Raw genomic sequence first — 13,055 nt, forward strand, 5'->3', positions numbered from 1 at the left:
TATATATATATATATATGCATTTGCCAAACATAGGCAAGTATCAAATATATACTGTATATATAAAAAATATATATTTTTACAAATACTTTCTAATGCACCTTTATTTTGTTTTCAGTATAATGCAGAAGAGTAATTTCTCATCCACTCCCATCTCATTCAACCACTAATTTGGGAATCATTTGGTAAATCCTACACATTAAAAGGTGGTCCTGTTCAATGTCTCTGCACTGACAAAGCTATTAACGTGCGTTTATCATAATACCTCCAGGTCACTGCAGAATCCATCATATACATCCGGCATTTGTGAGTAGGCCAACTACAAAGCAGATGATTGTCCAGTATCTTTATGGTGAAAGGCTACATAATGTGAAAAACACTTCCACCTCTGCACTGGGATACTGGAAGCCACATCATGAAACATCACAGGGCTTGGAGCCTTAGGTAAAGGATGTAGGGGGAAAAGGTGAACTCATACGTACCTCTGCAAAGTAACTAACCACTGTAACAGCTCATAATAAAAGCTGCTTTTTTCAAAGAAGACCAGAGCCTGAGCAAATGGGACCTCTCGACTAAAAATTCTACATGCATGACAAACAGCACACAGAGAGGAAATGGCTAAAAGCAGAACATAACAAAAGAATGGCTTCATTAAGGACAAAACTGAGCCCAGTACACAAAGATTTATTGCACTGTTGTTGATTATCCGGAAATATCTGGTGTGAATGTAACTGAGACAAATCGTATAATTCACTCACTACTGATATCAATATTAATCAGACACAAAGAAGAATAAATCATTACATTCATGTGTCTCTATTTAGGGTTTGACCACACAGTCGTAACATGTGGTGGTGAGAATAATCACAAGAGTATAAACATTAGTGATTGCATGACCAAACAGGGGCTTGGTCATTTGGCAATCACATCTGCTGTAATTCAGAAAATTAACTCAGAGCAACACTGTGCCCTATAACAAGATGCTATGTCATAAAGCAACAAATGAGGAAATGTATCTCACTTATGTTAAATCCACTGCAACAAGCAAAATATATTTTATGGTTATATGGTTTCTGGACGCATGGTTTCTATTTTTACACCTGTCCACACAGAACATACTGCTTCTCATATATATTAAATATTATACAAAGATGATGAGAGACTTTTAGATTTTGAAATTATATAACAAATCCCTTAAGTTCAACAAGGAAACCCATGAAAAGCATTTTGCCCAGTGAAGGACAACGAAAGCCATAAAAGATTTAATTTTATGTGCATGTCAGATTTTAATAATAAATTAATAAGGAATTGAAAAATTTAAAAGGTAACTAGGATGATTATCCATGGTTCATTTCGTTCTGTCATAAAATTGGTAGGCTAGAGATACCTAAACTAGGGCCTGCGGTCCAACATTGGTCCATGATGACCTTTGATTTTGCCCACCGTGGCATAACGCAAGAGGGCAGACAAAAGTAGGTTTAGAAAAAATTATTTTCAAGTTGTCTTTTTGTTGTATATTTGCAAAAAAGGTGAAACTGATTACAAAATAAATTTTAATACGATGTGGTTTGATGTAATGCAAAATTTACTTTCAGCCTGCTGCCCTCAATCAAGTTTAATTTTTGACCCTTCATAGTAAAAAGTTTGGGCACCTCTGTGGTAGGCTATGTCTTGAAATTTAAAAATAACCAATAACCACCGAGACCCTTGAAATGAAGGGAAGTCCTTTGGATAAAGATTGACTGTAACTGTGTTAGTCTAACAGAAAACTCTGATGTGTCAGTATATTAATTTTGTTATTTTTACTTTTTAAATGCTGTCTCTTAGTCCTAATCCACATCAGCACTGTTGATTCTGTGCAATAGTCTTTCCTGGTCTCAATCATTCAGAGCAAAATGTAACACCAGCTTCGTAACAAGATCCACACTGTTAAAATGACTCCACATGTGCCCAACTAATTTTTGAAAAACCTAGTTTCACTCAAAACAACATCCGTAGCATTTCCAAAAGGTTGACTGCTTCAAGACAAGTAATAAGGATGTGAAAAAATAAAGTGACATGTCAGTGAAATAGAACATTATTTCCAGATTGAATAAATCCATTGCAAAGCTCTTTAAAGGAAACTGAAACAAGATCATGTTATTCCTGACAAATCCTATTTCTTTTCAATGAGAATATGCTGAGCAAGGAAGCTGGCTTTTAATTCTGGTGAGTGAGATTATTTGTTCAGTTCATTTGAATATAACCCAAAATTCAGTTCATAGAAGTTAAAATCAACTAACCTAAGCTTATATTTTGAAATGGATGGTGGGAACAAAAACGTATTCATGTCAAGAAAACTTTTATTTCTCCTTATAATTATGACTGTAGATATATTGTGTCATTAACAGTTATTTGTTGCACTTCTGGACTGTCCTGTTGAGGTAGATGGATGATCAGATACGATAGATTACTGGCACACAAGACCGGTCCAATTCACCCTCAGCAAGCATTTTGTAAACTAACACTTTCAGGTTTGCTGTGGTCTGAATTAGTCCTTTAGGAGAAGACCCTAATAAACATCTGTTTTAAGTCAGTGTTGAACCCTATTCAAGCACAAATAAACAACCCTATTCACCCAAAAATTAAAAAATTATGTCATCATCAGTGTTGGGCGAGATACGTAATCAGATTACTTTTTTCAATTAACTAGTAAAGTAACGCATTATTTTTTAATTTACAAGAGAATTACTCTAGACAAACATTTATGTGTCTTTTTTTATTGCTGAAGTGTGTTGAAATTTCTTCTTCTGCATTCTACTGTACGGACGTAAATTTACTTTCCCTTCAGCCTGAGGCTTATTCATTTGACTTTTGGTGTGAAAAGGCTTATATATTTGCCCAAAAATTTTTATTTAAAAAGTAACGCAAAAGTAACGCAACACATTACTTTCCATAAAAAGTAACTAAGTAACGTAATTAGTTACTTTTTTTATGGAGTAACGCAATATTGTAATGAATTACTTTTAAAAGTAACTTTCCCCAACACTGGTCATCATTCATTCACCCTCATGTTGTCGTTAAACTGTGTGCATTTCTTCTCCAGAATGCAAAAGAAGGTATTTTGAAGAACACAGTGGTGCAAACAAAATTGGACCCCATTGACCTTCATGGAAAAAAAAACACTGAGACATTTTTCAAAATATCTTCTGTTCCATATTAAAGAAGGTCATAGAGGTTTGGAATGACAGGGGGGTGGGTAAATGATGACAGGTTTTTCATTTTTGTGTAAAAGATCCATTTAATATGGATAATACGAAGAATGCTCAACCGCTGACTGATGTATATGTTTCAAAAGTATCAACTAATTTCTTTATGTGCATTGCTGTCCTTTGTAACCACTTCCAGGTAAACCAGGACTTCCTTTTATAGTGCACATGCACAAATTAGTTTCATAAGTCAATCTTTCACTTCCACAATAAATAATCTATGATGTACCGGAAGCAGATAGGATTTTAGTGGAGCATTTACTTATTTCAAGTCAAAACTGGTCAACAAGTTATTAACATTATGATTAGAAAAAAAAGAACAAAATTATTTAAAAACCAGCTACAGCACACTGAATATATATATATTTTTTCATCAAAGCATAAATTCTCTTTACATAGTTGTTAATGGATACAATCAATCAATTCAAACACTTGAATAGAGACTATAGAATAGAACAGAGATCTGCTTGACAATTCATCTGTACTAAATATCACTGCTGCAAGCTATTATTATCTTTACAACAGAAGAAATACTCTTACAAAATGTTAGTACCATGGGAAAAAGGGTGCAACCCCAACATAAAATGACGCCTACACTCTCAAAAATAAAGGTGCTTCACGATGCCATAGAAGAACCTTTTTGTCTAAATGGTTCCATAAAGAACCTTTAACATCTGAAGAACCTTTCTGTTTCACAAAAGGTTCTTTGTGGTGAAAGAAGGTTCTTCAGATTACAAAAAGGTAAGAAAGAGATGGTTCTTTAAAGAACCTTTGACTGAACGGTTCTTTGTGGAACCAAAAATGGTTCTTCTATGACATCGCTTGAAGAACCTTTTGAAGCACCTTTATTTTTAAGAGTGTAGGCAAACATCCATCTTCTTCAAAGTGAATGTTTATCACTGCACTTATGCCGACTCATGCAAATCACAATATATAAAGCTTAGGTATTGTTATGGTGTTCTCCATGTTCAAATGACATGCTGCTGGCTTCAGAGCAATGTAGTTATGTGTCTGAGTGACAAGGCTCACTAGCACATATGCAGCAACTTTCCAATTAGCTTCATTTAGCACCTCATATGCTGAGTCGTTGTGGGAAAGCCAGCATAGTCCAAGCTATCCTCCTGACCGTGCTCTGAAAAACAGGGCTGAAGGTATTATTTCAGCCTATGCGAGCAAGGGATTAACACTGTGGTGCATATGTACAGTCTGTGTTCGCAGCAGGGTTTTACTTGGCTAGTGAGAGATGGCTCTGACCAACAATTTCGAAAGGGGTGAATTTGTGGAGAGTGGCATTTTTTCGAAGGAGCCAAACATTGGACAAAGAGCATGGCTGTGGTTGTGCTGGGGGTTTTTGGGGGAGGGTTCAAGCTCGAGTCTCCAGAGAGCCTGTCATGAGCGCGCGAGGTCAGGACATCTGCTGACATTTACAGCTGGGCCTGGGCCAGGCTGCAGGTTTCAGGGCTCCTGCCAGGGCCTCATATCAGGCCTGCGTAAAACCACCAGGCTCCCTCGTCACTCTGAAACTCGCACCAGAATGCGCGGAACCTGCGTGACCTTACGCTTTTTGATCCAGGCCTAGTGGTGCAGCATTTATGAGGACACTGTGAATTGTAAACTTGCTGAGAGGGCATGAGCTGGTTTTCGACATGTCCCTGGTGCTAAACACCAGTACAGGAGAAATGAATTGCACGACTACAGTGTTTTTTTTTTTTGCACAATCCATATGCTCAGATCCGAGCCAACCTCATGATGGCTCCCATTCCCTCTGTATGGACCTGATTTATTAGTGGAAAAAAGTAATGCTTCCACTCATCTGCTTAATTCACATTCATCTTGAAGAAGGCACAGATGCAGAGAGAGAGAAAGAGCATGAGAGATGGTGATGAAGGAGTCAAGCACTCAGACATTCCCTCGTCTACTTTTAATCACATAAAGAGAGTCTAACGTTTACTGTTGTCCATTATTTCAATGCAGTCATAAGTCATTGTGGAACCTTTTCACCACAATAGCCATCTTTCAGTCAACCATCTCTTTCATTCAAACTTTTTCCCATTGCGTCAAGTATTGAGTTTCTCTCAGCGAAATCCCTTCATTTGTTCAATTGTGATTTGTTGGCAGGATACAACAATGACTATCTGTCAAATGAAGCATGTTATGTACTAGCCTATAACAGGGCAACAAAAGGGCAACATCTGATTAGCATTCATAGCACAGTCTCCCTCATCCTCTGGTATTTTATTACCACAGGTGCAGGGGCATTCATTGATCAGATGCACGCTACAGGCAAAGCACGTCTTAATTGAAAACATCTCTATTTATACACCTGCAGGCACTAAAGGTCTCAGAGAGCAAAAGGAGGCCTGAAAAGGCAGAGAGGAAGGAAGGCAGAGAGAGAGAGAGAGAGAGAGAGAGAGAGAGAGAGTCACTAAAGGGGAGAGATTTAATGTTTGTTTTGTTGAGTTGAAAGTAACTATACTTCAGTCAAAGATTTTAAAATTGAAAGATTTTTACTGTCTGCTTTGCTACCCATCAAATGTTTGGGGTCAGTAAGGTTTGTTTGTTTGTTTTTTGAAAGAAATTAATACTTGTATTAATTAAGGATGCATAAGGATGATCAAAAGTGACAGTGACGACATTTATAATGTTACAAATGAATTCTATTTAAAATAAATGCTGTTCTTTTGCACTTTTTTACTCATCTAAGGATCTTTAAATGATCCCAGCTTCCACAAAAATATTAAGCAGCACAAATGTCTTCAACACTGATAGAAATGTTTTTGAGCACCAAATCAGCATAATGATTTCTGAAGGATCCTGTGACACTGAAGATTGGAGTAATGGCTGCTGAAAATTCAGATTTATCGTCACAGAAATAAATAAAATTTTAAATATAGGAAATAGAAAAGAGTAACTTTAAGTTATAATAGTTCACAATATTACTGATTTCACTGTATTTTTTATCAAATAAATAATACCACGACTGAGGTGGCCTTGAGCAAGGCACCGAACCTCCAACTGCTCCCCGGGCGCCGCAGCATAAATGGCTGCCCACTGCTCCAGGTGTGTGTTCACGGTGTGTGTGTGTTCACTGCTGTGTGTGTGTGTGAACTTTGGATGGGTTAAATGCAGAGCACTAATTCCAAGTATGGGTCACCATACTTGGCCACATGTCACGTCACTTTTTTAAGATGATTATATATGCTCACTTATGATAATTATCTATGCTCACTTATGTTTAACCATACAAGTCACGTCCCCTCCCCACCGTGCCCTTCAAGGGTGCAAAAATGCCATTTGGTCTTTCATTAAAAATGTTTGGCTTGTCTTCACAATCTGTAGAAGCAGTAAAATTGTGCATTGTGATCCTGGTCACTACTACAAGCTCAGTGATTAAGAATTATAGCAATACAGTATCTAAATAACAGTCCAGACTAACTCTCTTACAGAATTTTACAGGAGACTGTTCAGAATTTAAGTTGAAAGTAACTTTGTAGCATACAACTAAACCTGGACTTGATAGGCATACTAACCATCAGATGTGCATAGCTATAGTAACCTAGGAACAGTACTGACGTGACAGGGACCTCATGTGGAGGAACTAGGTGATGAGAAAGGTGGATGTGAAAAAAAACACATTTAGATCACACTTTGCAAAACTTAACCAGGTAACCAAGAGCCACAGTTAAGAGTCACAGCACTATGTGAAAAACATTACTAAATACACTTAAAACAGTCAAATACTGTACGTTATGTCAAAAACTACTTTTCAACTGCGATTTCAACTAAAATAGACATTTCTTTCTTTTCTTTCATTTGACATATTATTTTACTTGAACTGAGACCCAGAACTTCTGTCCATTTTGACAAGCACTGAACGCCCCAAAGACACGTCTGCAGGTGGTTAGGCAGGGGAGCTGCCACAAGCAGCCCAAGAAAACACAAATATAGTTCTCCAAAAATGTTTCCTAAAGCCTCACCACACCAACTATGCAATCCTCGTCCAAGTCAGAGTCCAAGTTTACAGCATCCCAAAAATTCCCACAAAAATACATAAACAAAGCTTTAGCCTTTCTCACAGTGAAGGGATGAAAGATCTGTGTTTAAGTAACACATGAGCCGTCAGGTGCATCTATAAAGAGCATTAACGTCACCAGAAAGTCCCAACATTGCTCTAAAAAGAGGCAGTTGTGTCCTTGGACTTTTAGATCCTATAATCCAAGATTATTTGTTACCATCTTACTGTCATTTGATGTCTCTGATATTTACAGTGAATGTGCATCAATAATTAATTCACTCTCTAAAGCCAATGGGCCTCATTCATGAAACATGAGCAGAATGAATCACTGTATAAACTGTTCGTAAAACCTTTCGAACGTAGATTGCGACATTAAATTGAATCTGACAGCTTACGTCAGAGTGGTTTAACAAATGATTTGCACAGAAAGTCATTCTGCTCGTGTTTCATGAATGAAGCCTAGTGCATTTACTGGAAAATACATGTTCTCAAGGTCACATACTGGTGTGAAATTTGTCCCCTTTTCATGGTCACTACACAAAAAACCTTACTTCTGTTGGCTCCCTGAAGCAAGCCTGGAGGCCTCAGCAGCTGCTTTCCTAGTCTCAAATTCCTCCCTCTCCAAACTGCTGCCCTTGTGGCCCAGCTCCACCAGCTGGCGGGCCAGTTCCTGATCCTGAAGGAGCAATAACACAGATCTGCTGAGTTGGGGGTGGTTGAAACTGACTGAATGATATGAAAAAAAAAACATGCAGTTCGACAATCTGCCGTGGCATTTCTGTACAAACAGGCCAGTGTATTTATGACACATTTGCACTAGTTTTGTGCTCAAGTGCTATTTATATCAACCCAATTTTAGTATACATGCTATTTATGTGACAGAATTACATGAGCTGTGCTGACAGTTTCATGGTTGCCAGGATCAAGCATTTTTGCCACATGTCACTGCAGCCTAGTTAAAAGTAGGTAGTATGATTTCCATATGATTTTGTGAGATTCCTTATGCCCTCAAAAGGAGGAGCTGCTTTCATGTGGCTATAGGCCATTGAGTTTGTAGAGAGCTGCTGCCTAGGAAAAACCTGAAAAGCTTTTTGACTCGGATGCAAGATCCATTTGTGAAGGGTTAAACTCACTGTTAATATGACTGCATTTATAAATACACTAAAAGTCAAGCAGTAAAAAGTATAAATGTCAAATAAAAAGTTTTCTCTGTTGAAACTGACACCATGGGTTTGCTTAATGTGGCCAACACATCATCAAAGAATCTGAGTCTAAATTACAATTTAAAGGAATATTAAAGATAGATGATAGAAACATATTATACTCATTATATTTTACTATGCAAATAACATTTGACACACTCCTGTTCAAACGTTTGGGGTCGGTAAGATTTTTATGTGTGTGTTTTTAAAGAGGTCTTTTATTCTCAAATGACTATATGTGACCCTGGACCACAAAACCAGTCATAAGGGTCAATTTTTTGAAATTGAGATGTATACATCATCTGAAAGCTGAATAAATAAGCGTTCCATTGATGTATGGTTTGTTAGGATAGGACAATATTTGGCCGAGATACAACTATTTGAAAATCTGGAATCTGAGGGTGCAAAAAAATCAAAATATTGAGAAAACCACCTTTAAAGTTGTCCAAATGACTTTCTTAGCAATGCATATTACTAATGATAATACATTTTTGATATATTTATGGTAGGAAATTTACAAAATATCTTCATGGAACATGATCTTTCCTTAATGTCCTAATGATTTTTGGCATAAAAGACCCATACAATGTATTTTTGGCTATTGCTACAAATATACCCGTGCTACTTATGACTGGTTTTGTGGTCCAGGGTCACATATTTATTTGATCAAAATACAGCAAATAGAAATATTGTGAAACACAGTATATTGTTACAATTTAAAATAATTATATATCATTTAAAATGTCATTTATTCCTGTGATGTCAAACCTGAATTTTCAACCGCCATTACTCCAGTCTTCAGTGTCACATGATTCTTAATATGCTTATTTGGTGCTTATTATTATAATCAATGTTGAAAACAGATGTGATGTTTAAAAAACATTTTTCAGGATTTTCAGATTAACCGAAAGTTTAAAACAACAGCTTTTATTTGAAACAGAAATCTTTTGTAACTTTATAAATGTCTTTGCTCATTATAAACGGTCACTGTTGATCAATTTAATGCATTCTCAATAAAAAAAGCATTAATTTTTTTCAAAAACTAAAAAAAAAAGTTGACTCCAAACGGTTTGAATGGTAGTGCATAACATATTTTGTTTGTACTGCTTATTAATTACACTTACAGCCTAATACCCCTATAGTTTATAGTGCAACCGGAAAACTCCGGACAGTACGTGTGAATTTTGAATCAGAGCTCCAGCACTTTGTCTAAATTACTGAATGTGTAACCACTCAAGTCACATAGTTTAAGACATGCTCATTCCTGTAACCAGGACTGAGCTCCCACATATGAAACTAAACCTTATTATGTGTCTGAATATATCCCTAAAGTCCTCATTGCTAAGGAAACCACATATGGGCATTTATAGACTGCTGCAGACAATTTCTACACCTCAAGTTTGAATTATTCATAAACCTCATCTTCCAAGCACTTTAACAAATCCCAAGTAAATCAGATGGAAAAATGTTAACGTAAGTCTATGCAGGGCCAGTATCTCTTACAGTTTCCAAGACTCTTACATTAAGTGTAAAATATGCACAGTATTCCATGACTTTACGTCACGCCGTCATATTACAAAATTCCATTATTTGATGAATTATATACAAATGTCTAAAACTGGGCTAAAAGAGACACTTTAAGGCCTGATGTTGTCACTGAATGTTGACTTAAATCTCATCAGACTTAGTTAAACGACAACATTATACTAATAAGATAATAATGAATATAATGTAGGTTATATGAGTCAGTCAACTAAAATTATTTAGCTGAATCTACTTGGATTTAGTTCACTTAAATGTGCACTCTTTGGGAAGACCATATAGGTAAACTAAATGACTTTTTTTAAAGACAACAAAAATGTAAAACATTTGAGGTAACTATTTGAGTATGGTTAGCTAATTAGGATTTAGAGTGCACAAAAACACTTAACATTCAAGCAAAGACCTTATAAGGTTATATCCATGATGTAGACAGTACAAATATATAGGCAAATATATAAACAACATATAAATATATATGCTGAGATGTGTTGTGATTGTTACGCCCCGCAAAAACTACAAAGTGTCGGTAAAAATGTTGCAGTTTTTAGGAAGCATGCAGGAAAGAAGTACCATGTCGCCATCTAACGTTCAACTCTTATACACTGTCACAAGCCTTACTTACAAACAAATGACTGTTATTCCCTCTTGTGCACAAGCTTAACTGCCAGACTTTTCACAGTGTCTGATAAAAATGCTGATTTAGCAATGAAAGAAAAGAGAATAGGTTTCTTGATGCATCCGATCTGAGTGTTTGTGAGATTCACAATGCCACATGACACAGACGGTTTAAAACGTACAGAGTGCATTTTAATACGTCACCTCAAGGTAAAATAAATCCAAAGGTTTTATCTGAGAATCTAAGAAGTCCTCATAAGTGCGGAACTCTTCCGCGGTTTCTCCCGCAAAGATGCCGCTGTCGTCTTCCATCTTGTTTACCTTGAGTTATTGCCATGGTAACAGAAAGAGCTGTAGTAAGATAGTAGCAGTTCTCGCGTTATCCGGTTGTAAACCAATCATGGGCAAATATAAATTCGTAAGCGACAACATAATTCTCACTTCTAGGGGCGTCATGCACTCTTGATTTTTGAGGGGGCACTTGGGGGGGATCATGCTTGTCATGTGACACACAGCAGCCACAATAGCACTGTATAACTGATATATAGGCTTATGTTTTATTTATTTATGTATTTATTTCCCCCTTTTTTTCCGAAATATTTCCAAACGTGTTAACTACAGGAAATATCTTGATTCTCAAATATGTGTAGCCTATGTAAATGCGTTTTGCACATTTATAGATTGTTATTTGATCAATGGCGATGGGCAAAGTAGACTAATTGCGTAATCTATTAACTACACATAAAACCCCGATTTTTACTTAAGTACCAGATATGGGTGTCATGCCATAAAATATTTTTTAATACGACTGACTTTGCATTTAATGTGAATTTAATAACAACATGGTTTCTAATTATAACACTTTCATTTTACTGAGAGTAAAGCACATTTACATTATCAAATAACATTTTCATTCAGGCTAGCCAGAGTTCAGGACTCTCACAAACTCCCATTAAAATCACTGAAGCTGTTTACGCTGTGAAATTAATATCTTTCTTACATTCACGCACATCTGCACTTTGTTGTTTCTGATTAGATAACTCGCCAGATAATTCAGTCAGCGAGCAAGTGAACAAAACACCGCGTTTCAGCGATGACTCATCTGGACGCCTCTGATTGGCTATTGCATTCATAAGCTCAACAGAATCGTGTGTGATTGGTTATAATGCAGCGCTGTACAAACATGTCTGTCTCTGGCTCAGCGCCAGCCAGCAAACGCAGATTTGAATGTTGCAGCTGATGCTGTGCCGCACTGAACGATTTAATCATATCGATTGTATCACATATAAGAAAAAATTATTCGGCTATTTTTTGTATTTTGGAAGCTGCATTCAAAATCCACTTGGCTCAGAAATCTGAGGGGGCACGGGAATGGGCATGACGCCTCTGCTCACTTCAGTGTAAGTTTGTTTGTCTGTAATGCTGGTCCTTAGAGCTCTAAAATAATTATTTCAACTATATTAAAAGTTCAAATCAATACCAGGCTACTAATTCTGCTAGGATGAGAGTAGCAGGAAAGTTAATTGATATGCATCCAAAAGCTGTTTTAAAAATGATTTGTAGGAAAGCATTAGAAGTGGCAGGGGATGTATGTTCATGTGACTTAGACACTGTTATATCATGCAGTCTGGCACAGCCTTCCAGAACTAAAATAAGTGAGCTTACTCTATGTAATGAATGATTTCTTGCAGTCTAAGCTTCAATGGTATAATATAATCAATATAATATAATATAATATAATACAATCTAATAATATCTTGCTTTTACAACATAAAATGCCTAATGATCAAATAAATACATTTATTTTAAAGACAAAATTAGCAATAAGCTGATAAACGTTTTGTAGATTTTGACTGCTATGAATATTGGGGTTGTTTTAGGTTTCGTGGATCTTTAGCTACTGCATTAAACATTACTGGATTTGGTGGGAATTTATTTATCGTTATTTATCGATTGGACAGTTTGGTGGATTTATTTGCTGTCTCATTTAAAAGTATTGAGAACATGGCCAACAGGTCTGCTTATTTTAGGTTTTGCTAAATCAGGTCAAAATGTACCCGTAGCCTAGTTATTCATCCATAACCACTAGGTGGCAGAGCTCTTAAAATTTTTATTAAAAAGTTCTCGATGTTCTCGAAGTTTTATGCATTTTGTTATAATTTTTTTCCCAGCTTAACTTGGTCAAATTGATTTTGGAATATGAATGGCAAAAATTCGATTCCCGGACTAAATCCATAGTGTTGGCATAGTGTTAGTGTCTTGGCATATATCCAAGTAGTATGAAGAAACCTTTAGAGCCATAGCACTGTTCAGCATTATGCCTTATGCAGACACCATTTGATGTGGATTTATTCAATGTCTTGACCCCTGTATTTCAACCTGTTTGATGAGACACTGTTGCAAACCATTTTCCAGTGGAATGTCTGACCTCTGCC

At 36.4% G+C, this 13,055-nt stretch overlaps 1 protein-coding gene across 1 annotated transcript in view; it reads right to left on the reverse strand.

Moving 5' to 3' along the window:
- The window catches only part of LOC107602013 (uncharacterized protein C4orf22 homolog), a 62,714-nt gene extending 51,778 nt beyond the window's left edge, over window positions 1-10,936 (reverse strand). The window contains exons 1-2 of the mRNA XM_016294392.1: window positions 10,825-10,936; window positions 7,813-7,937 (exon numbers count right to left, since the gene is read on the reverse strand). Coding sequence (XP_016149878.1) covers window positions 7,813-7,937; window positions 10,825-10,932 — 233 coding nt within the window. The 5' untranslated portion in view covers window positions 10,933-10,936. The remainder of the gene's footprint in view (window positions 1-7,812; window positions 7,938-10,824) is intronic.
- Between the last annotated feature and the right edge of the window lie 2,119 nt (window positions 10,937-13,055).

The sequence above is a fragment of the Sinocyclocheilus grahami genome, unplaced genomic scaffold (genome assembly GCF_001515645.1).
Source record: "Sinocyclocheilus grahami isolate Dianchi unplaced genomic scaffold, SAMN03320097.WGS_v1.1 scaffold317.1, whole genome shotgun sequence".
NCBI lineage: Eukaryota > Metazoa > Chordata > Actinopteri > Cypriniformes > Cyprinidae > Sinocyclocheilus > Sinocyclocheilus grahami.